The sequence below is a fragment of the Danio rerio genome, chromosome 8 (genome assembly GCF_049306965.1).
Source record: "Danio rerio strain Tuebingen ecotype United States chromosome 8, GRCz12tu, whole genome shotgun sequence".
Classification (NCBI taxonomy): Eukaryota; Metazoa; Chordata; class Actinopteri; order Cypriniformes; family Danionidae; genus Danio; species Danio rerio.
The window spans coordinates 58,654,988-58,681,951 of record NC_133183.1 but is presented as its reverse complement, the minus strand read 5'-3'; the positions used below and the strand labels follow the sequence as shown (position 1 = coordinate 58,681,951).

The 26,964-nt window shown below is 37.0% G+C and overlaps 1 protein-coding gene across 5 annotated transcripts in view; it reads right to left on the bottom strand.

Annotated features, from left to right (window-relative positions):
* Nucleotides 1-26,964, bottom strand: part of tp73 (tumor protein p73) — an 89,525-nt gene that overhangs the window by 23,556 nt on the left and 39,005 nt on the right. For all 5 annotated transcript variants that reach the window (XM_068222888.2, XM_005167294.5, NM_183340.1 and 2 more), the window contains 2 exon segments: nucleotides 5,576-5,762; nucleotides 2,057-2,172 (listed from right to left, as the gene is read on the bottom strand). In XM_068222888.2, coding sequence (XP_068078989.1) covers nucleotides 2,057-2,172; nucleotides 5,576-5,762 — 303 coding nt within the window.

Genomic DNA, 26,964 nt, shown 5'->3' with positions numbered 1-26,964 from the left:
ATATTTAACATAGAAAAGTACAGACTAATGATGCACAGATCAAAGATCATACACTCACTGACCACTTTATTAGGTACACCTGTCCAACTGCTCGTTAAGGCAAATTTTTAATCAGCCAATCACAGGGCAGCAACTAAAATGCATTTAGGCATGTAGACGTGGTCAAGACGATCTGCTGCAGTTCAAACCGAGCATCAGAATGGGGAAGAAAGGTGATTTAAGTGACTTTGAACGTGGCATGGTTGTTGCTGCCAGACTGGTCTGAGTATTTCAGAAACTGCTGATCTACTGGGATTTTCACAAACAACCATCTCTAGGGTTTACAGAGAATGGTCCAAAAAATATCCATATCCAATGAGCGACAGTTCTGTGGGCACAAATGCCTTGTTGAGAGGTCAGAGGGGAATGGCCAGACTGGTTTCAGCTAATAGAAAGGCAACAGTAACTCAAATAACCACTCTGTACAACCGAACTATGCAGAAGAGCATCTCCGAACACACAACAGGTCCAACATTGAGGCAGATGGGCTACAGCAGCAGAAGACCACACAGGGTGTCACTCCTGTCAGGTAAGAACAGAAGTCTGAGGCTACAATTCACACAGGCTCACCAAAACTGGACAATAGAAATTTGGGAAAACGTTTCCTGGTCTGATGAGTCTCGATTTATAATGCAACATTTGCATGTTTTCCCCGTGTTGGTGTGGGTTTCCTCTGGGTACTCCGGTCTCCCCCAGAGTCCCAAGACATGCGCTATATGTGAAAGTAATAAAGTAAATTGGCCGAAGTGTATGAGTGTGTATAGATATTTCCCAGTACTAGGTTGCAGCCTAAAAGGCATCCACTGTGTAAAACATATGCTGGATAAGTTGGTGGTTCATTCCACTGTGGCGACAGCTGATTAATAAAGGGACTAAACTGAAAAGAAAATGAATGAATGTAAGATAAGTATTAAAGGTAATCTATAATAGAAAATACCTCCAGGTGGCGCCAACAAGTTGATGTTAATCGCAATATAAGATAACGGAGCAACAGTGGGAAAAGAGGAATAACTACAGGTATTGTTACTAAGAATAATCCCTGGGCTATTTAAAGCCTGTCAGAACATGTTTAGCGTCCTGAACCGAATGATGACTGCAATTTTACCATCTCAAATGTAAATCTGTAAATGTGTGCACTTATTTACAGACACGGTGCTCTGAGAGTGTCTGTAAGAATTCACAATACACTCAAAAAAATAATATTCTTTGTTTGGTTAAAATGCTTATTTAAAATGAGCTGAAACAACACAATTCTTGAGGTTTTTGTTTGGGGGTTTGGGGGGGGGGTAAGTTATATTAACTTATATATATTAAATAATATATATTAAATATTTAACTTCATTCTTTATGTTCAACCCCTAAAACTAAATAAGCTAACTTAATTCCGTCATATTGACCCAACACAAATCAATTGTATTGCATTTTTTACAGTGTATGTCTGTGTGCTTTTGTGACTGTGCATTCAAAACCTACAAAATAAAAACAATGTGATCAAAAACTGTTCATTCATCATTTATTTTTTTCATTTCAGCTTAGTCCCTTTATTAATCAAGGGTCGCCACAATGGAATAAATATTTTAATTTAATTAAACATTTTTTAATAGTTTTTTATTTTATTTGTTCATTCTCCCTCGGCTTAGTCCCTTTATTTATCAGGGGTCGACAACTTATCCAGTATATGTTTTACACAGCGTATGCCCATCAATCTGCAACCCAGTACTGGGAAACATCCATACATTCTCATTCACACTCATACACTACGATCGATTTAGTTTATTAAATTCACCTATATGTCTTTGGTCAGTGGGGGAGTTCCCGAAGGAAACCCACACAAACACGGGAAGAAACATCCGAACTCCACACAGAAATGCCAACTGACCCAGCTGGGACTCGAACCTTCTTGCTGTAAGGCGACAGTGTTAACCATTTGAAAATTCCAAAAATAATAATAATAAATCACAGGAGGGCAAATAATTATGACTTCAACTGTATATAAATCAGCATCTGCTGAACTGACCTGTGGAGACTCATACGGGACCAGAACACTCTGTCGACCTGTTACTGGGTCGTCCACATACTGACACAGATTATTGCCCTCTACTCTTATCAAATGACTGGCAGGAGCCGTCTGACCTGGAAAACAAAGATTCAGAATTACAGGAGGATGAACAACATAGATACTTCCTTAAAGGTTTCATATAATTAAAATTAATTTTTTTAGTTGTTATTATCAGTATTAAATTAAAGGTGCAGTAGGTTATCCATAGATATATACACTAGATATCGCATAGGGACCCTGAGCATGCGTCAATAGCGCCGCCACATTGGTACAGTGCTCCCAGGACAAATGTCATTCAACCGCACTAGTCAAGACAGTGTTATTACGTGAAGATGTGGGACTTTAGCCCTGTCTACGGGTGTAGTAATGAGCAAACAAAGAAAACAAAGCACAAAGGCAGAACATTCCATAGGTAATATTAAGTTTTTTTCTGTTTTTGTATGTTCTGAACTTTTGTGCTAATCAGGTAACGTTTTTGAGGATAACAGTCACTTACTGCATTCACCATAAGACAAAGCAGCTCCAACTCGCACTAAACACTCGGCTTATGCTAGTTTTGTTGAATAAAATCTGCAAACAATGCAAAAGAAATATGACAACGAGATGCTGCGCTGCCAGAAACTTGTATTATTGTCTGCTAACGTTAGTGAAAGAGTCGTTCGGGGGATTCATTCACAAACGAGTCGCTCCCTCTGTCAGTATGAGAAGTGAAAGCAGTAGAGGTGCTTTGTTTCAGGACACGGATTAGATTAGATTTAACAGGGAGGGTGAATAGCACATTTCTGTACACACAAACACAAGCTTTTTGTCAGGAATGCCCGTGCGGTCACTGATCCATCAATAGAAAAGTGATGTAAAATTATAATTTTCGTAATTACAAAAAAGAAATTACATACTAACATCCAGGAAAACTCCCGATCACAGATATATGTGTATATGTGTATATCTCTGGCTTTGCATGGCCACAGTCCTCCACTGTACCTTGGTCCCGCATTCATTTCAAAGGAGCGCTACCCTGTAGCAAGATGGCGGCGCTATTGACGCATTCCGTCCAATAGACAACAATAGGCCAGGTGACATCTAGTGTATACATCTATGTAGGTTATCTGCCAGAATGCTAGCATTAGCATTATAGCTTAGAGATTTACGACCCTCCCTGCCCTCCTTAAGTCATAAACACACGAATCTTAAATTTGTTGACAGACAGTTTAAAATACCTGTCATAATTAAGTTATGTGTCGGTCCGACAATATTTAATTGGATGAACATTTTTTTGTTTTATGCCTTATCCATAATATAAAATTACATATAAACTAGTGCTGTCAAAATTAGTGCGTTAACGCATGCGATTAATTTGAAATAATTAACGCGTAAAAAAAATTAACGCAATTAACGCAGTTGCTGTTTTTTTAATTTCCTGTTGTGATCAATGTGTGTTCAACATGCAAAGAAATATAAATAAGGCCAAGGAAGCGCTTTTTGAAGGTAAGTTTCAATATAAAACAATTAATGTCGCATCACCAGGCTATCCAGCGTTTTCTCCAGAGTTTCATGCAATTTCGTATGTTTCATTTTTAACTTTCGACTTCTGTTTTAATGGAGTTTGATTCCGCATGGCGAACGGAAAGAAAAACCTCCGCATTTCATGACTTGGTGGTCCTTTAAGGTAGACAAAAATTGCTGCTTACATGGTAGACTCTTAATAAGAGTATTATGTATTGGTGTCCATGTAAATGTTCTCAGAAAGTGACATGAAGTCGCGAGCTGTCAAAGACAGCGCATTTCTCTGCCTTTCAGCACGAGCCATCAAATGTGTCATTAAGTTTGACCTGTTTCCCCCTCACACGCAAGCGGATGCTTCGCGTTGTTGTGTCAGAATCCCTGTGAAATACAGTCATACTTTAGAACGCTTAGTTTAAGCCAGGGGTGTCCAAACTTTTTGGGCCGAGGGCCAGATGCAAAAAAAAAAACGTTGTCCCGGGCCAAATTTTACATTTTCAAATTTTCCTGTGCTGTGCGATTAGCTGAACTACCTCATAACTAGCCACGCTGCAAAAAATGCTTTTCTTACTTAGATTGTTTCGAGTCCAAATATCTAAAAATTCTCAAATCAAAAAAATTTTCTAGACAAGCAAAACATATTATCTTGTTTTGAGAAAGAATATGCTAATATTAAGTGAGTTTTTCCTTAAAACAAGCAAATTAATCTGCCAATGGGGTAAGCAAAATAATCTTATGTCAAAAGGAAAAACAAGATTAATTTGCTTACCCCATTGGCAGATTAATTTGCTTGTTTAAGGGAAAAACTCACTTAATATTGCCATATTATTTCCCAAAACAAATTAGAAAATTCTACTTTATTTAAGATTTTTTTTTTTTTAGATATTTGGACATGAAACAAGACAAAAAATCTAAATAAAAAAGCATTTTTTGCAGTGCAGTGTAGAATTTTCTTGCACTTTAGCACAAAAAACTGCTGTTGTTGAGCTGATAGAGCAGCTCAACAATTGTTTTACTTTTTGATCTTCTTCGGCACCAGCATAAAAGCTGAAGGCCTGAAGTTTTGTTTCATAATGTCTTTTAATATTATATTCCTTCATTACTGATTCCTGCCAAAATAAACAGATACATTTCCCTCTGACCTCTGTGAAGAAATATTCTTTGCCCCAACGTGACTGAAACTTCCTGCACTCACTGTTGATTTTCCTTTATTTGGTGCGCCATGGCTCGCCAAAACGTGGTCATCAATTATGTTTCCTTCAGTTTGGTTGGTTAGTTTTACATCATAACAAGAAGTGCTGCCTAATTGAAGGCATGTAATAGCGACACCTGGTGGTTATTTATTGAATTACGTTCATTTTTGTATAGCGGGCCAGATTCTATTAATATTTATAAAAAGCCTCGTGGGCCGCCACAAAACTGATTGCGGGCCGCAGATGGCCCGCGGGCCGTAGTTTGGACACCCCTGGTTTAAGCAAATTTGATGAACGTGATCATGTGTTGAATCTGAAGGGAGTCGCTCCGCCTGCCCTGTGGTGTGTGTGTGTGTGCGCGTGTCTGTCTGACTGTGTGTGCGCTTGCGTGTTTCTCAGCTACAAACCTGCTTAAACGTCTGTAGCCACTAAATCAAAAAGTTACGAATTGCCGTGAGACTGCGTTGCACTCTCAGCTCGCATCATTCAAAAGAAAAGGGCCACATTGTCCCCCGATAATGTCAACAGACTGGACAGTCTTAGCAACTGACTGAATGTGAAGGAGGACTGAGTATTATTGTTTCTACTTTATAATTAACGTTCTCAACTCACAGCAATACAACTTTCCAATGAGTACAATTGTTTGTATTCAATACTTTATTATTATTATTATATTTTTCCATTTTCCATACCTGCAATGCCTGAAATATGAAGTGTTGATAAGAATGTGTCTGTTGCCGAACGAACACAATTAAAGAGTCTTTACAGAATGACTTTGACATACTTTCGTTGAAGTCCCGTCCGAGTTCGTGATTCGGGCAACGTTTGACCACCTCTGTGACGTGCTCAGCCTTCTTGTAGATGGGCATGGCTCGGATCACACTGCCGTTCGGGGGTGAAGATGCCAGTTTGATCTGAATCGGACAAGTCTTTGCAATCTGACAGTATAATTTCTTGAGCAATGGAGAGTACTGCAGAGAAAAAACAACAACACAGAGATTAATTAATAGCTGGTTATGCAGAAGGATTTCAAATAATGCTGTAAAAACTGCTTGTTCACTCAAAAATGACTTTTGCTGCTTGTATAAGCTACTTTAATTTAAAATAAGTTGAAACAACACAATTATTTGGTGTTTTTTGGAACAGTTTATTTATTATACTTTATTATTTATATTACATTATTTATGTATGTTATATTTTATATTGCCCGTATGTACTCTTGTGGATGTTTTCATCCACTCAGAGATGATTTTGTGTCTTAATTTGGCCATAACTTTTTCTGGGTTTCAGCTAGCAGAATGAGTTTTGATGACAAATCTTATTTTGACACATAATTTTGGGAAAATGCTTAGATTTTTTTTTTTTAAACTCAACAATACACCATGGGCAAATTTACTACTCTTTTGTTATGTTCAGGATGAAAACATCCACTGAATCAAACTGCTGTAAAATGCGTCTTTCTTCTTTTGACTTAGTCCCTTTATTTATCCTGGGTCGCCACAGCAGAATGAACCGCCAACTTATCTAACACGTTTTTACCCAGCGGATGCCCTTCCAGCAACAACCCATCTCTGGGAAACATCCACACACACTCATTCACACAATTTAGCCAACCCAATTCCGCTGTGGGGGAAACCAGAGCACCCGGAGGAAACTCACACGAATGCAGGGAGAACATGCAAACTCCACAAAGAAACACCAACTAACCCAGCCGAGACTCCAACCAGCGACCTTCTTGCTGTGAGGCGACAGCATTACCTACTGCGCCACTGCATCAACATAAAATGCATCAGAAAAATATTTATTTTTCTGTTAATCAACCTCAGTCCTGATCGAATCTACTAAATTGATGAAAAAAATTACAGGGTTTCAACTCTTTAATTGCAAAAATTCACAATTGATGTCACTGATTTGTGGTGATTGAAGTATTTTTAGTGTTTCAAAAGTATTTGTGGACTGGATTATTTATACCTTTTATCAAGGTCTTGAATATATGAAACAACATTGTCTTTGATGCGTTATTTTTGATTGATTTTCATTTGTTCTTCCTAATTTTACTGTTGGTGGCTGTTTTTGCCCCATTGACTTCCATTATAAACACATTTTTTTGATTACAAGACCATGGCATCATATAATCATGCATTTGGATCATTGGTGGTTTTCCCAGTTGGGAGGAGGTCAGATTTGTTACTGTTGATTATCCCCATTATTGATTGATTGCTTTAGATAGGCATGTGCAAAAAAAAAAAAAAAAAAAAAAAGCTTAGTTTCTGGATTTTATATGGAGTATTACAGTAAATTAAAGAGTGCATGTGTGTCGGTGATTGTGAGAGTTGATGTGCACTTGATGTGTTCTAAGAAAATCTAAATATGCATCTCAGCTCTCACAACAACACAGAGTAAACAAAATTCAAGACTGTGTATTTATGCACCATCAAATGTGGTTATAATGAAAGTCAATGGGGCAAAAACAGCCACCAACAGTAAATTAGGGAGAAAAAGTGAAAATCTGACAATGCATCAAAGCCAATGTTGTTACTAATCGTTCACGTCCAAGACTGTAATAAAAGGTAAAAAAAATCCAGTTCAGAATTACTTTTATTTTGAAAATAAGTCAATTTGTGTGTGTCAGGGACATCATTTGTGAATTTGCCAATCAAAGAGTTAAAATCCTGTAATTTTCAAAACAATTTAGTAGTTTTGATCAGCAAAGACAAAATAAATTACTAATTAATATTATTATGTCTAAAAAAAGTTTTGTTTTAAAATTCACTTCGTTAAACAACACTTGCAAAATATTTAAGGGCTAATAATTTTGTCTTTTAGGCTTCGCGGTGGCGCAGTGGGTAGCGCTGTCGCCTCACAGCAAGAAGGTCGCTGGTTCGAGCCTTGACTGTGAGTTTGCATGTTCTTCCTGTGTTGGCGTGGGTTTCCTCCGGGTGCTCCGTTTTCCCTCACAAGTCCAAAAACATGCGCTATAGGTCAATTGGGTGAGCTAAATTATCCGTAGTCTATGTGTGTGAATGAGTGTGTACGGATGTTTCCCAGTGATGGGTTGCAGCTGGAAGGGCATCCGCTGCATGAAACATATGCTGCATAAGTTGGCGGTTCATTCCGCTGTGGCGACCCCTGATTAATAAAGGGACTAAGCCGAAAAGAAAATTTAACAATGCATCAAAGCCAATGTTGTTACTAATAGTTCACGTCCAAGACTGTAAAAAAGGTAAAAAAAAAAATCCAGTTCAGAATTACTTTTATATTGAAAATAAGTCAATTTGTGTGTGTCAGGGACATCATTTGTGAATTTGCCAATCAAAGAGTTAAAATCCTGTAATTTTCAAAACAATTTAGTAGTTTTGATCAGGACTGAGGCTGATTAACAGATTGTACAAAATTTAAAAAAATAATAATAATCTGATGCATTTTTACAGCAGTTTAATTAAGTGGATTTTTTAGATCCCTGATAAAACAAAAGGGTAGTCAATTTTGAACAATGCACATCGGTTACATTTGTGCAAATATTTAAGTTGGGACAACATGAAGTAAGTGTGGAGCTCTTTTTTTTTTTTTTACAGGTTCTGTCATAACAATACATTCATGACTCTAAATAACCAGATATGTTCCAAATATCCTTTTTTTATACAGATGAAGACTAATTCATCATCATCGTATGACATGTATCTCTCTCACACACACGCACACACTCATACACAAGGCGCATGTCAGAGCTTGTCTAAAACTATAAAGACATCCCAAATATTCCCCCAAAAACTAAATGTACAGACTTGCTTTGTGCGGACTTGTATTAATGTGATTCAGATTTTATGAAAAGGAGATTGTACACCAGGTGCAGGGACAGAATCAATCTCATGAACACAGTTTGCTACTCGTGTTGCAAACACATTCTGTAAAGTCGTAGTTTCTCATAAGATAATGTTAAGGAAAGAGACATCATACAGTAGTTACAAATCTGTGATGCTAATGAGGAATTATCACATTTATAAAATTATAACGGTTGGAATGAAACTCAGGGCCCTATCATACACCTGGCACAATAAGGCGCGTGTTTGCCGTGATTTGTTGCTATTTTCAGACCAGCGCAACCCTTATTTTCCTGTTTTGCGCCACATTGTTTAAATAATAAATCCATTTGCGTCACTTTGTGGACTCATGGGTGTTCCGGTCTATAAAGGAAGTGTGTCAAGGTACATGTGCGCTGCTGTTTTGAGGACCTAAAATACACTGCGTAATTGACCAACTACAAGCAGGTCTAAAGTAATGAGAGCTCGTTAGTTATGCGCCTATGCAGGTCCAAACGCTTACACATTGCTTAACACACACAGGATGTATAGCAATACACAAATATATTTACATTTGAAAAGAATAAAAGGATTGTAATATTACAAAAATTATTATTTTCTACATAAATATAAAGATCACTGCCTCCATGCCTTCTTCAAATCGGGGGTCTTTTTTCAGTTTATCCATGACAATTTGCATTTGTATAATGTTGTTATTATTATTCGCAGTATTTATTATATGCATATTTATATTTGTTATGATAAAAAAGTTTAGATTTGTCCACCTGTCAGGTTTTTGAGATGTATGCATCACTATATGGGACATAAAAATAGGACGTGTGTTTGGATATAACAGTTTTCTGAACACACTTTGTTATTACTGTTCATTTATTGGTTTGCTAAAAATTAGAACTGAATTTAGGAATAGTTTTGAAACAAATCTTTGCGCTTAACAAACTAAATTAAATATGTAGGCTAATGGATGTCTTTAGTGGACTGAGTGCAACACCGTTTTCTCATCCACGAAAGTAAAGGAGTAAAGTAGAGAGTAAAAGTAAAGGGAAAATAAAGAAGCTGAATGGAGGAGGCTCGTTCTTTATCCTCGAGCTGCAGATGCTCTGTTTTCTCGCTAGTGAAGCGTTCTGTTTGTCCACTTACATAGTCCTCCATGTTAATAACATATGCACCATAGTGTGACGCAACTGACTCTTAAAGGGAATGTGAGATGGTTTAACACACATTATGCTCAAAACACACCAATAACTCATTAAGAATAAGCACAAGCCTGTATTTTTCAGTCCTTAAAATAGAAAAAGTGGGTTTAGACACGTTCTAAATGCTTTTGCACCATGCGCTCTATACTCTGCGCCTATAACGTTAAAATAGAGCCCTAAAACTTCACTGTGAATCAAAAATAGTTGACTGATTTTACAGGAAAGCTGGATATAATATTCATTTGTTTTCTGTCTTTCAGAAAATGATTTCTGGAGCAAACCTACGCCAATATGGGGAGAACATGGAAACTCCACACAGAAATGCCAACTGACCCAGCCAAGGCTCAAACTAGTGACTGCTGTGAGGCGATCATGCTACCCACTGCACCACTGTGTCCCCCATGATTATTATTATTTTTATTACGATTAAATTTTTTAATTGTCTACAAAACAAACCACCGTTGTCCCAAAACTTGCCTAATTGATCTAATTAAGCCTTTAAAAATGCACTTTAAGCTGAATAGTATCTGCAAAATATGTAAATGTTTTATATTTTATATAGTAAATAAAATATGATGTATTTACTAAAATATTATCATGGCAAAGACAAAAGAAATTAGTTCTTATGAATTAATAATTAATATTATTATGTCTAAAAAAAGTTTTGTTTTAAAATTCACTCTGTTAAACAACACTTGCAAAATATTTAAGGGCTAATAATTTTGTCTTTTAGGCTTCGCGGTGGCGCAGTGGATAGCGCTGTCGCCTCACAGCAAGAAGGTCGCTGGTTTGAGCCTTGGCTGGGAGTTTGCATGTTCTCCCTGTGTTGGCGTGTTGTTCCTCACAAGTCCAAAGACATGCGCTATAGGTCAATTGGGTGAGCTAAATTGTCCGTGGTCTATGAGTGTGTACAGATGTTTCCCAGTGATGGGTTGCAGCTGGAAGGGCATCCGCTGCATATGCTGGATAAGTTGGAGGTTCATTCCGCTGTGGCGACCCCTGATTAATAAAGGGACTAAGCCGAAAAGAAAATGAATGAATGAATATCAAAACACAATCATATCATAAGAATATCAATAATATTTGACTGAAGCAACCAACAATCAGAACAGCCTTGTAAACGCAGTCTAATAATTTGCTAGATGCTATCATTAACCCTTCTCATACAGATCTACAGTATTTTTTCATCTACAATATTAAAAACAACAACAACAAAAACACCTAAAAATGATTCTGATTTCCCTGATGGCCTCATAAATCTGCAGTAGAAGTGGTGTAAAAGTCTCTTTACCGCGTTTAACCCTGCATCAGCACGGACTCCTCTCACGATTTCACACAGAGTTTATGCAAATGATTACCATAAACACAGTCTTTCACACACACAAACACACACACAAACACACGCACACACACACACACACACACACACACACACACACACACACACACACACAAACACACACACACACACACACACACACACAAACACACACACATACACAGAGAGAGAAGAGAGGGGAATAAATCATTGTGTGCAGATGTGTTAGCAGAGAGACGTCTCAACATGCATATGTCACACACAACACACACCCTTATTCACATCATCTCGCCACTGTTTTACCCTCAATCCATCTCCCTTCACAGTCTACAACATGTATTTAAGGTAAAACATGGTCAAATCTTCATTCAGTTGAAAGAAGGGGAAATAACTGAGAAATCGATTGAAAGATAAGAGGATTAATGTGTCGACTTCAACATCTGAATGTGGAAAAAGTTGAGTTCCATTACAGTTTTACCTTTACTCATTTAGCAGATGCTTTTATCCAAAGTGATTTATTTATAAGTGAGGAAGAAGCACCTCAAATCATCAGAGAGTAGCGGTATATGAATGCGATGACAAGTCTCTTTGAATTTTTATCTACGATCAAACAGAAAAGAGGGGTGACATGGTGGCTCAGTGGCACTGTGGTCCTCAGAAGAAGAAGGTCGCTGGTTCAAGTCCTGGCTAGGTTATTTGGCATTTTTGTGTGGAGTTTGCATGTTTTCCCTGTGGTGGCGTGGGTGCTCCAAACACATGTGCTATAGGTGAATTGAATGTGTGTGAATGTGAGAGCGTATAGGTGTTTCCCAGTACTGGGTTGCTGCTGGAAGGGCAATCGCTGTGTAAAACATATGCTGGCATAGTTGCTGGTTCATTCAGCTGTGGCGACTTCTGTTAAATAAAGGGACTAAGCCGAAGGAAGATGAATAAATGAATGAATTATACAAAAGAGAGAAAGTGTGTGTCCTACAGGTGGTTTGTCAAAGCCACTCACCTGTGTGGAGCACACTGATGATTAGGAATGATTAAGTTTGTGGAGAAATCCATGCTGCTCCACTGAGTGCATACAGCAGATTATATGTTTGCGCAATATTATAACAGACGCATTAACTGAGAACTAATAACTTGGCCCGTATTTGGTCCAGCAGTCTTAGGAGAGAAGCCCAGACTTCCCTCTCCCCAGACACTTCCTTCAGTTTCGGAGGGATCCAGAGGCTTTCCCAGGCCAACCGATTGACATAGTCCCTGCAGCGTGACCTGAGTCTTCCCCAAGGCCTCCTCCTGGTGGGAAATGCCTGGAACACCTCCCTAGGTAGGCGTCCATGAGGCATCGGACACAGATGCTTTAGCCACCTCATTTAACTTCTGCGGCTCTACTCTGAGCTCCCCTCAGGTGATCTATAAGGGTGCGCCCAGCCACCCTACGAAGGAAACTATTTCGGCTGCTTGTATCCGAGATCTTGTCCTTTCGGTCATGACCCAAAGCTCATGACCATAGGTGAGAGTAGGAACAGAGATTGACAGGTAAATCGAAAGCTTTGCCTTTCCGCTCAGCTCCTTCTTTACCACAACGGACTAATACATCGACCGCATTACCGCTGCCGCTACACCTATACGCTTGTCAATCTTACGTTTCATCCCTCCCTCACTTGTGAACAAAACCTCATGATACTTGAACTCCTCCACCAGGGGTAAGGGCTTTCCTCCAACTTCCAAACCACCTTTTTACGTTGGAGCACCATGGCCTCGGTGCTAATTCTCATCCCAGCCGCGTTACACTCAGCAGCAAACCACCCCAGTGCATGCTGAAGGTAATGTCCGATGAAGCTAACAGAACAATGAAATCCTGTTGTTGCCAAACCGGACCCCCTCCAGCCCACTTTGAAATCCTGATTCCCATTTGGCATGTGTCGTAAATTAAAAAACAAAGCTAAATTTTATATATTATTTAACACAAACACCACAAACCATGCAAAAATTGTGATTTATAAAAAACCAAACCTGAAAGGAGAATGTGAGTAACTGTAAGTAAACTATAACTTATATATTGACTTATTTAAGCCATTTGAAATCATATGTTCACTTTTATGAAGTTTATTACATCGACTTTTATAAATGAAATGCCTAAACTGTGGTCCGTGATCAACTATAATGCCATCTTGAATTTGCAATATCGATTCTGAAACAATATATAGTGCAGCCGCATGTACAACAATATTTAAAATGCTTATAAAATCAATGAATGTAGATGATTAAATTCTTAGTTTCCCAGCTTTTTCAGTGCAATCCTTGAACTAACCATTTTACAAGAGCATGTTTATAACTACTATAAAGAATATTTTATGTTAAAGGTGCATCTTAAAATGCCATTTTTATTGCATCTGATTTGAAGTTATCTTCATTTCTGAGAGTTCTTCTAAATGAAAGATTTTGCTGTAATCCATAAATTTGTTCAATGTCCAGAATCAGATAAGCATAAAAACCAAAGAGCGACTTGTCTGGATTTCTAGTGTGTTGCTAAACAAAAGTTAAAACTTAGTTGCGGGATCATTTTCAAAGACTATTTCAAAACTAAATAAAAGTTTTTTAATAATATACAATTACACAAATTAATTATAATATAATCTAAATCAATATATAATATAATATAGTTAAATATAGAAAATATAAATGTAAACAATATAAATTCAGGTAAAATAATGCAATATAATATAAATTCAAATAATATATAATATAATTTGATATCATATACATTTAATTAATATAATATAATATAATATAATATAATATAATATAATATAATATAATAATATAATATAATATAATGTAACATAATATAATAAACTATAGTAATAATATAAAAATAATATAATGTAATAATATAATAAACTATAGTAATAATATAAAAATAATATAATGTAATAATATAATATAATATAATAATAATATAAAAATTATATAATATAATATAATAATATAATAATAATATAAATATAATATAATATATTATAATATAATAATGTAATGTAATAAAAAATAATATAATATAATAATAATATAAAAATATAAATATAATATAATATAATAATGTAATGTAATATAAAATAATATAATATAATATAATATAATATAATATAATATAATATAATATAATATAATATAATATAATATAATATAATATAATATAATATAATATAATAATAATGCAATATAATATAATATAATATAATATAATAAAATATATTATATTATATTATATTATATTATATTATATTATATTATATTATATTATATTATATTATATTATATTATATTATATTATGTTAGATTAGATTATAATATTACACTACAAACAAACAAAAAAACAAGGCTGAAAAAATGCATGCTTGCTTTATAGACAGTGTGCTTGATTATAATGGCAGCATGGGCTCTCCTGCAGTGTAGACCGTCTGTAAGTGTTGTAAGGTGGAATAAGATGATGGACTGCAGGAAGGCGAGCGTCGGAAAAGGCGCACGTTCAGGCAGGCTCGGCGGCCTAAGTGATAATGACGAGTCTGACAGCCTGATGGACAAGTTTCGGCATGCCACCCGCAAATTCAGCCAACTCCCCATCTCCGTCAATAAATTCACAAATGCACTGCCTATGCTAACGGCTGCGAAAGTGCAGCCAGCATCATGTACACTGCTGCTTCACCGTTCCTCCCAAGACGCACTGCGAGAAACACTTCTACTACACAAATGAAGACATTCATTCATTCACTCTCCTTCGGCTTAGTCCCTTATTTATCAGGGGTCGCCACAACGGATTGAACCACCAACTATTCCAGCATATGTTTTACTCAGCGGATCCCCTTCCAGCTGCAATCCAATACTGGAAAACACCCTTAAACTCTCACATTAACACATTCATAGACTATGGTCAATTTGGTTCATCCAATTCCCCTATAGCGCATGTCTTTGGACTGTGGGGGAAACCGGAGCACCCGGAGGAATCCCACACGAACACAGGAGAACATGCAAACTCCACACAGAAAGACCAACTGGTCCAACTGGGACTCGAACCAGTGTAGTGAGCCACCGTGTTGCCCACAAATGAGCTTAAGATAAAGATTATCTTATTATCTTATTCTTTCAAGTATGAGAGGGAATATCCATTGTAACCTTATTGGTTCAAGAATTACTGTCTAATTCACTTCTATTGATTTTTGGCCGTTAAAAACAGCTTGTTATGCTGCGTGATGTTGCAAACTTGGGTTTTCATATTTTTAATATACAATTGCTTTCAACACTATGTATTTCTTGCTGCTTTTGGTCTGAAAAAGCTGTTTTAGGGCCTGAAAATTTTCCTGCATGCAGAACCGCCAACTTATCCAGCATACAGTAGATGTCAGAATTATTAGCCCCCCTTTGAATTTATTTTTTGTTTCTTTTTTAAATATTTCCTAAAAGATGTTAAACAGCGCAAGGAAATTTTCATAGTATGTCTGATAATATTTTTTCTTCTGGAGAAAGTCTTATTTGTTTTATTTTGACAAGAATAAAAGCAGTTTTTAATTTTTTAAAAACCATTTTAGGGACAAAATTGTTAGCCCCTATAATCTAATTTTTTTCGATAGTCTCCAGAACAAACTAAGTTAAGCCTTTAAATGTCACTTTAAGCTGTATAAAAGTGTCTTGAAAAATATCTAGCAAAATATTATTTACTGTCATTATGGCAACGATAAAATAAATCAGTTATTAGAGATGAGTTATTCAAACTATTATGTTTAGAAATGTGTTGAAAAAATCTTCTCTCTGTTAAACGGAAATTGGGGAAAAAATTAAGCAGAGCTAATAATTCAGGGGGCTAATAATTCTGACTTCAATTGTATTTTTTATGCAGCGGATACCCTTTAAGCTACAACCCAGCACTGGGAAACACCCATACACTTTAACTATACTAAGGCCCAATCCCAATTCTACCCCTTACCCCCCGTTATGCGCGTTCCCGTGAACGGTTAAGGGTGACCCAATTCTCTTTAGCGTAAAGGCGTAGGGCTAAGGGGAAGGGCTAGATAGCTCTTCGAATGGAGATTTTTCAGGAGCACACTCGAAACCAAGGGGTAAGAAAATTTCCCAGAATACACCAGCCACAACAGCAAGATAGCTGCATCCGGAAGTAAGGAGAGCCCAAAATTTTTATTTTTCGTTATTATTACGAATTTTTACAACAAACAAACACATGTTTTAATACATTCATAACCACGTTCATTTTTTACCATCATGCTCAAAAAAACAAAAAAAAAAAATGCTAAAATAAAAAACCGCTAAATTTTGCGATCTATAATCCATAATAATAACTCGTGTACAGCAGTCCAACAGCATTGTGACACTCGATTACACTCGAATACCCTGTCAGAAAAGTCTAGTGGCTGGCAATGAGCTTTTTACAGAGTCTGCATTACTTTTAATGTTTTTTTTTTGTGTGTTTACATAGATGAAAATTGTGTAAATACACAGTGCAGTTACAATCGTATTGCCACATTAGATCGCTATGATAACATAATATATGCCCTCAGTGATTTCCTGTAGATAAATACCAAACAATAGCACAACTGGAATCACTACAGCAGTCGAAATCATCAATCTCATATGAAGCAAGAGATCGCGATGACATATGATGATGGGGGTAAATCATATCTTTATGAGGGGTACATTTTGAAGCCCTTCCCTTTCACATTCGGTTTTAAGGGCCAATAGGGAAAGGGGAGGACAAGAGGAAGGGGTAGGGATACATAAATAGAATTGGGATTGGGTCTAAATGTATGAATTTGGTTTTCTGAAGCATACATATTTATTACACAAGCTACTGAAAATATATGACTGAGAAGCAAAAATTCCATGACATTTAATAAAAGTAAAAATAGACCACTGTTGTGCTTGTATATCAATCATTTATTAATAAGTGTGGTTTATATATAAACTTATTTCGAGAGGATCATGTGCTTATGATTGACTACGGCTGGTACCGGATCAGGTCTGTATATTGCACCAATCAGATGAATACTGACACACTATAAATAACCAGTGTTTTCCACTCAAGTCATCTTCGTCTTGAAGAATCCCCCCTTCCACCCCAACTCCCCCTTCTCCTGATAGGGCGGCCAGTGGTTAGTACTGTTGCCTCACAGCAAGAACGCAGCTGGTTCGGCCCCTCTTCAGGCCAGTCTGCATTTCTGTACAGAGTACAGTTGCACGTTCTCCCCACGCTCGGGTGCGGGTTTCCCTAGGGTAAACAAAATTTGTCCCACAACAGGGAACATTTTCTCTTATCCGCACCTTGGAACTTTGTTCCATGGCTCTAAACGTTTGACTTTCACACAAACGGCTATTTGAGTCTTGTTTGAGCTCAGAGTACATAACTCATTTCCATATTTTTGGAGTTGGCTGCTGTTTGCTGACATGTGGAAACAAGCGTTGATTTCAGGGAGGGGCAGACCTTTCCTAAAACAATTCTTGTTTTGTTCAAAATCTTAAGAGGCCAAAGACATTTTTTATTCCAAATTACAGTTTAAAGAGGAAATTATTTAGCTTGATTTAAGTCAAAGCTAACAAATAACTTTGTTTTTTCATTTTATGGATTAAATGTGAATTTTCAGAAAAATACTTTAGTATACACTGTAAAAAAAAAAAAGCAGGGTTCCACACAATTCATTCAAGTTGTCCCGACACAAATCGATCGAGTTGACATTACACATTTAATTAAACTGAACATAAAAAAACAGGTTTCCTCAAAAAAAAAAAAAAAATTGTGTAATTTAAGCTCATTTTAAATATGTAGTGTAATTTAAGTCTATTAGCAAGTGTTTAATTTCCTACAGGTTATTAAGATATTGACTGTTTATTAGTAATTAATAAGTTCATATTAAGCATGATCTTATTCCTAATCCATACCTTAATAATTATTAAAAATAAGTCTAAAGTCTTAGGTGATAGTTTGATAATAGCCAGATTATTACCTCAAAATAAAGTGTGACTGAATTTTCTTTGTCAAATGTAGCATCCTCATTCATTCATTTTCCTTTGGCTTAATCCCTGACTATCAGGGATCGCCCTAGTGAAATAAACCACACCCAGCGGGTGCCCTTCCAGCTGCAGCACAGTACTGGGAAACACCCATACACTCATTCACACTCATAACGGGCAATTTTAGTTTATCCAATTCAGCTATAGTGCATGTCTTTGGGCCGTGGGGGAAACTGGAGCACCCGGAGAAAACCCACGCCAACACTGGGAGAACATGCAAACAGACAAAAATGCCAACTGGCCTAGCTGGGACTTGAACCAACAACCTTCTTGCTGTCAAGCGACAGTGTTAATCACTGAACCACCGTGCTGCCCCCAAGTGTAGCATAAAATGTAAGCAACATGCATAGTGTCATTGTGTCAGCTACCTCTAGTTCTCATTCAGTTTCTATGCACACTGTTAGATATATGAATGTGTTTTGCGGCAATTTACTGGCAGCACTGTTAGCAACTTACTTTTTACAGTAATTTGTCTGTAAATATGTTTTACAGTATCAAGGCACTGCCACAGTTTCATTTTACAGTGACAATATCCCTTAAATGGCCTAGCTCCCTCTTACCTCTGCAACATGCTTGTCTCCTACACCCCTCACTCATTACGTTCCCTTGACTTTGGCCTGCTTGCTGTCCCTCGGTACCGCCTCTCTTCAATTGGGGGCAGAACATTTAGTGTTATTGCACCCAAACTCTGGAACTCTCTACCACGCTCACTCCATTCTGTTAATAAAATCTCTGAATTCAAATCTTTATCTAAAACTCACTTATTTCCTGAATGCTTCACTTCAGATCTGACAAACTGACCACTTTATTTGATCCACCTGCACTTTTGTCTCTTAGGTCTTGTTTTGTATTTTCAGTTTGTTATATTTGACTACCTGTATGTTTGTGTTCCTAATGTTGTCTTTACTAATGTCTGCTTGTACTATCTCTTTTTGTTACATTCTTTGTAAAGTGTCCTTGAGCTCTGGAAAGGCGCTATATAAACAAAATGTATTAATATTATTACAGTAAAATAGCCTTACCGCAACTTCTTTTTAAGGTAAAATGCCCTTTACCACATTTTAATTTGACAGTATGATGATTTCTACAGTACTTTTACTGTAATTTATTTACGTTACACTAGCAGTACAAAACCTTTATTTTGAGTATTTTTTAAATTGAGTAAATTCCATAAAAGTGACTGATTTATTCATGAACTGTTTGTACAATAGCGGTACTTGATTACTTTGATTACAGTAGAATACTGCAAGCTACTAATATGCAGTAAGTTACTGTAAACGTTTTAATATGATCCACAATGCAGAGCATATTACAGTAGCGAACTAAACAACCCAGGCTCATTCTGAAAATGTAGTCCTGTGGACGTTTCTGGAGACCACGAATTATGTAGACGGAGGTAGGTATGGCTGCATTTAATTTTTTTAAGCGAACTCTGCGGGGTGGTGTAACGCCGTTCCATTTCGCGCTTGCCAGCTGACCGATTACCTCCGTGTGAAGGGCTTTCCCGCTGCAACCAGTTTGTCCGGTTAGCTCATCGTGTACGTCGGCGGACTTGAGACGCAGAGAGGAGCTAACCACGATGACGACCGGATTCGAGTCCGGGGAAGAGCGATTCCAGTAATCAGGTACGACAACAACAGAATCCAAAAAATAAAATGAATAACAGGCTGAGAATGTGGTCAAATCCGAAAACGTGGTCAAAATCAGACAAGGGCTTTTCTTTTTCTCAATGGCTTTTTTTTTGTAAATTATTGGTTGGGTTTAGGGAAGTAAGCGGGGGGCGGGTCAATGGGTAAAACTACTTGAGTTTAGGGATGGAGGAGGAGGGTGGCTCGGCCGATTGGCCGGTCGCCCAGACAATCATTCAGCCAGTCGGACGGACAGGACAGTCGTTCACACACAGCAGCCTCTCGCAGGTTTGTGAAAACAAAAACTGCACAAATACGTACCTCTCAGGATGTATTTCGCGGACTCCAGAAACGTCCACCGGACTACGTTTTCAGAATGAGCCTGGGTTGAAACTAAAGAATGTATGTGGTATTTTACTGGGTGTTTTTGCAGTAAATAACTTTAAAATTGCAGCACAGTTTAATGATGCGTTCACACGAGACGCGGATGAAGCGTCAAGCGCAAGTGATTTACATGTTAAGTTAATTCATGACGCGAATAGATATCCTGTGGCACTATACGCACGATTGATTCGACTTTATGGCATTTTTTTAGATAACTATTTTTTTTACCTGGTTGGACTATTTTTTGCTTTATTAACTATCATTAACTGCTTTTTAGACAAAAATGCTTCTTTAATACAACATGCCGTTAATTGTCATTTTATCCCAATCCATTATTCTTGCATAAAGCACAAAATTCTCTATTTGGAATAAAACTACTTTTTTCCCATACACTGTTACGCTGTTCACTCCAGACGTGGCTTGCATGAATAAATAGCATCATTCACACTTAAATAGACACATGAACATTCCGAGTTTACTCACTTTATTCGCGCATCTAATTCACTTTGCGATAATGTAACCAATTTGCGTGAATAATGAGGTGCGAATTCAGTGTATTATTGAGCAAATTAACTTGCAAATCAGACAAATCGCTTGAGTTGGAAGATCTGAACTTTAGCGGACATTCATGCTGCTTTAACCAATCAGGAGCTTGCACTTTTAGAGCCATGATTAAAACGTAGCGCCAGTTGTTGGTGTCCCAAGGGGAAATTCTCCTGCAGACACTGGACAACAGTTGATCAAACTGGGCTTGGCTCAGTTGGAAGCACTGCTGTAAGCTTCCATCATCTAGGTGTATTTTCTGGAGTTGATGAACTCAGAGAGCTGGGTGCACCTCTGAAAGGATCTAGTGGACTCAGACACAACGCCAAATGAATATACGCTGTTTTTCAACCTTCCTAAAGCACGAAAAGCACAGCTACTTTCTCAGTAAATTCCATGTTAGCCATTTAGCAACGAGAGAATAAAGTGAGTAAACTCAAAATGTTCACGCATCTATTTACACGCAAATAGCAATTATACTATAATTGGGCATAGATACATTTTTTAATCTAGATTAATCTAAATTATTGAATTCTGCCGAAAGCATTCAGATTATGTTTGCTATCCAAGTCTTTGAGAATGGGTTTCTCAAGCCAGGTCGAGCATTAGACACACACACACACACACACACACACACGTCGCAAAATGCAGAAGTTTTTCTCTTTCCAATTGGCGTGCGTTATTAAATTCCATAACACTCTCACCAGTCCTTACTAACCATCTAATACCTCAGTTTGTCACAGGGACATGAATGAAATGCTCATGAGTTAAAGTGAAACTGCCGAACTGCAATTAAAGTCTGGCATCCAGCTGATTTTTTGTCAGACAGCTCACCGGTCAGGTATACATCCGAGCTAAAATATCAAGGTAAAAGTCATCATTGCTTGCGTAGAATAGACCCAGCACCCATCCCGACTTTAAAATAGATTGGCAGCAATATTTTTTAAAGATATCGCCATTAAGAGTCTCGCGTTAACACAGCACATTAACGCTGATAATGGCCCACCACTAAATTGTACGCAATTTATTCATGCAAGCCGTGTCTGGCGTGAACACAGCATAATAGTGCACACAAGAATAATGGATTGGGATAAAATGACAATTAACGCCATTGTTACAAAGTGGACGCTTACAAAAGACTTGCGGATTCAAATGCAGTTTATTAAGGTCCAGGTCGTACAGACAGAGGTCAGCAAAACAGTAGTACAAGGGTAATCCAATAAACGTGATCAGTATTAGGGATGGCTGACTTGAAACTGACGTTTCACACAGGTCACATGATTAAAGCGGTTCAAAGCATCATCGATTTCAGAAGCATTTCGAGACCTGTGTTTGACTTCTGGACTAGTAGCCTAAAAAAAATGGCATAAAGTTGCCTATGCATGAGATGCTATGAAATCTCATCAGCTGCGAGTTCTGCAGGAGCTTACTTTTTATTTTTTTGTCATTTGGAAAGGAAGGATGCGCTGGCTTTGGGGCGTGTTTAGACCCGCTCGCTGACTATGAGGGTAAAAGCTAAGAAGAGCAGCCTCAAATACTCCAGAAGCAAAGACGTGCTCGGGCTTGCCCTACTTATATGCCAACAAAGGGAGAAAAAAAAGTGTTGGGGTCTTTATTGGAAAAGCTGAGGTGTCAGAACTCATTTTCATCCCTTATGACAGCTCTTGCTTTAAGCCTATAATATGCGTTTGAGAGCGGGCTTTTAAACAGTTATCCCTAACACACAATCTGTTTTTATGAATCACGCGATGATATCATACTATAATTGGGGCCTAAAACGGCAAAAGCAAAGGCCCAGGCAGAAACAGACATGATTTAGGAAGATAACATAAAATGACCTCAGCAAACCTCTTAAATGAAGAATTACGCCGCACTTTTAGAAGTTTGAACGGTGTCGATTGAGAAAAACACAGACTGCTGAGTGAACAGAAGGGGTTCAGAACCAAGGACAGGGACGTGGTCTCCAAACTCGACACCAATTCCACTTATAAATGCTTTAGGTTTCAGCTTTACTGGCTTTCCACTCATTTTATAGGACTAAATTGCATTCAATAGTCAAATAATCACCCTCAAAGTGTTCTCTCAAACAGTATAACTAGGGTGCGAATTACAGGGGGGTTTGGATGGGATTGACCCTCCTAATTATCACTTGAACCCCCTAAAGGACAACAAAACAATATGTATAGAGGGGTCAGCTCTTATATATATATATATATATAATAGTCCAAAGACATGCGCTATAGGTGAATTGAATGAATAAGTTGGCCATTGTGTAGCAGTGTGTGTGAACGGGTGTGTATGGGTGTTTGCAGCTGGAAGGGCATCCACTACATAAAACATGATAAAACGATGTTTTACGATCGGTGTGCTATGATAAAACATATGCTGCAATAGTTGATGGTTCATTCCGCTGTGGCAACCCCTGAAATAGAGATTAAGCCAAAGGATGACTAAGGAAGATTAATGAATGAAATGTATAATGTAAATATACATTTGACACCCCCATAATGGCTTATACCATTACGAATAATCTCGCCAATCGGTCTATGCAAGAAAAAAATTCATTCAACAGTCTGAAACTGGCAGGCGTAGAGCACCGATAGACATTGTAAGTCTTCACAAAACAGTTTTCTCAAAAAATAAAGTAAAATTAGTCACATAATTTGTTTAGTTTGACCTATATAGTAACATCTAAAACAGCTAATCGGTCACTAAATATCCCTCAAAACACTGAAAATGTACACATTTTATTAATATATTTGATATAATTTGAATTAATTCATGAATTTGATTCACTGAAGCATGTATTACACAAACTTTTATCGGAAAAAGTTGACTCCCCCGATTGTCAATGTATAATTTGTAGAACTGAGTATGTCATCCTGAGTATAACCCTCTTCTTCTTATGTCGAACTTTTATCTGTGCAGTTTAACAAAGCGACTTTTTATTGATATTTTAGATAGTTTAAAACAATAACTCTATTGGACAAGAAATAATACAGAAATAATTAAATCTGTAAAATATCAGAAAACATTCTTGCAATTTATTTATTATCAAATTTCTATTTACCACCAAACTCAGGCAATAAATCACTTCAAACTAAGAAAAATATCAATAAAAGTCACTTTTTAACTTTTCAACATCAGAAGTTGCTGGAGAAAGTGAAATAAATGCGATTCTGAAGCATAAAAAAACATGAATCACAAAATACAGAAAATCTATGTTATTCAGATGCAAAACACAGTCCATCAGATCTCTTTTTTTTGTAAAAGAGCATTTTCTACCAGGCTCCTCTGATTAGGTTCAGAAGTTTCATTTTACATGTAAAGATAAGGTTATTAGCTAGGAAATAAAATTACTTTTTTTTTCAAAAATGTAACTTTAGACATTTCTTTGGTAGATTTTCTTTTGCGTTAAAATCCACTTGTGCTTTTTTAAACCTCTAAATCCACCTATTGGAACAAGACAGTGCTATTAGTTGAAAATCACTAAAGATGCAACTAGAAATGATTTTACCAAACATTTAACACCTAAAATTAAAAATATATGAATCTGTAAAGTAAGTGTTGGTTCATTCCGCTGTGATAAACCAGGGAAAAAGCAGAAGGAAAATGAAAGAATGAAATCTGTCAAGTAAGTGCATTAATCAATAACATTAAAACTGACTTTAATTAAATCCGAACAATCTGTTGTCATATCTGATATTTGGAATTTAGATTTAATGTAAGTAAAACATGTAAACGTTGTAAACATTATGTTACGTTCAAATAATGCAGTGTAAAAACATTATAAAACATCAATATCTGTGCATTGTCTATTAATATAAAAAGCTTATCAGACGTATAAGTATTGTGAAGTAATTTAAATAATGTTTAGTTTTATATATTATATTTATCTTTTTAAAAATAACTTAAATTAGCGAATAAAACACAAGGTACTGTAGGTCTACAGGGAAAAAAGGGCATGCCTCTCAGAGAATTTTAGAAGCTGTCATTCATTCATTCTCACCATACTTAAGCTCTTGGTCTCTTGTTCATCCTCATAACATCCACATGGTATAAAAGAACGGCATCCTAACTCTGGCTTTCGTTAAACTTTCGACTGTACAGTGTGTTTTCTTTTTCTTATAATGAGTTTTGAGGTGAGGGACGTTTTCATTTGCCATTCACTGACAGTCGGATAGGCTCATCCAGTTCATCAAACTTTGTCTTTTAAAATCGAAATCGAAAGTGGAATAAAACACTCTCTTCATAAAAGCTGGTGTGTCAGCGCACTGCTACACTGAAAACATATGATTCGATTTGCGCCTTCCGATTAGTTCTCGGGATTTAGCGACTTTTGCTGTCAAAGACAACAAGTGGCGTTTAGTGGCTTTTACCAACAAAGTGTTATTTCTGAATGCGATGACGATGGGATTTGGATGATTAGAAGCAAATCTATTTGTTGATGGTATAGTTAGTACATGCCTAAAGCATTCACTCAATGCCATTATCTCATTTTTGGCGGAAGTGGCGTTTAGTGGCTTTTGCATCTGAACTCTTTGTGTATATATATATATATATATATATATATATATATATATATATATATATATATATATATATATATATATATATATATATATATATATATATATATATTAGAGCTGTGAACCTACACTAGTCTCACGGTTCGGTTCGGTTCGGTTACGATTATCATGCCATCGATTCGGTTCAATTCGATATTTCGGTGCATCACGGTGCATTGACGATGCTTTTATACTTTCTTCACAGCAGCAGCTCTTGTATTAAAATGTATGAATATATTTATATTTATATAGGTTATTATTTTTAATACAATTGTGTCATTTAATACAAACAGTCAGATATATAAACTGTAACTTTGAAAAAAACGAGCATTAAGCAAATAAAATAAACAAATATAAACATCCATCTCAATATCTGTTCCTTGTCTAGTTCTCTTACACCCCTTTGATTGGGTTGCGATTGGCTCTTGCACGCTGCGCTCTTCAGATGAATAAGCGGCAGGCGGCAGCGGCGATCTCACAGCTGATGTATGATAGACACGGTGGAGAAAACTCTGCAGACACGCGCTCGTTTCTGTATCCAAAAGTAACGCTGTAAAACAGCCGAGAGGAGAAGAAAAGCCACGCCAGCAGGTCAAATGGGCCACTGTGTTTGTGTGAGAAAGAGAAAGAGAGAGAGACAGAGACAGAGCGAGAGCGAGCGAGCGAGAGAGAGAGAGAGAGAGAGAGAGAGAGAGAAATGGAGTAGGCTACGGCTACTTTCATTCTTAAACTCACACAGTGAAATTGTGCACAGTTCATGAGTATTAAGTAGTTAGAGCGTTGTAAATACTCACGATCGCCTCCCTCGCGACAGAGCGCATATGAGGTAAATGACGTCAGTAATAACCGGTTATGATTATTACTGAACCGATACCGAATTGTCCGCGTCTGCATCGCGGTGCATCGAAGAAACGATTAATTTTGACACCGCTAATATATATATATATATATATTAGTGGTGGGCCGTTTACGTGCTGCGTTAAGGTGAAACTCCAATCACGCAATAAAAAATATCGCCGTTAATCTATTCTTAAAGTTGGGTTGGGAGCTGGGTCTATTCTACTCAAGCTATGATGACTTTTATCTTGATATTTTAGCGCGGATGTATACCTGACCGGTGAGCCATCTAACAAAAAAGTGCTTTTCAGAATTAAATCAGCAGGATGCCTGACTTTAACTGCAGTTCGTCAGTTTCATTTTAACTCATGAACATTTCATTCATGCCCGTGACAAACTGGGGTATTAGACGCAAATAAGGAGTAAGGACTGGTGAGCGTGTTATGGAATTTAATAACGCATGCCAAATGGAAAGAAAAAAAAAACTTCTGCGTTTCGCAATGTGTATGTGTGTGTGTGTGTGTGTGTGTGTGTGTGCGGCCCTTTACTCACAGCCGCATGTGTGGATCTTAATTCCATTTCTGTTTAGTTTAGTTATGACTTTAGTCGGATTTAGGTGATCAAAAGTCGCTGTTTGGAGCTTATGTAGGCCTACAGTTCAAAATTCATGTTTAACTGAATGAACAGTAAACACAAGTACATCTTATTGAGCATCATTTATTTTCATCACCAATTATCATAGTAGAACAGTTCCTCAAGCAGTTTGTGATGCATTTTGGAAACAGGAGATGAGCCCCTGGTCTAATGCGCTAC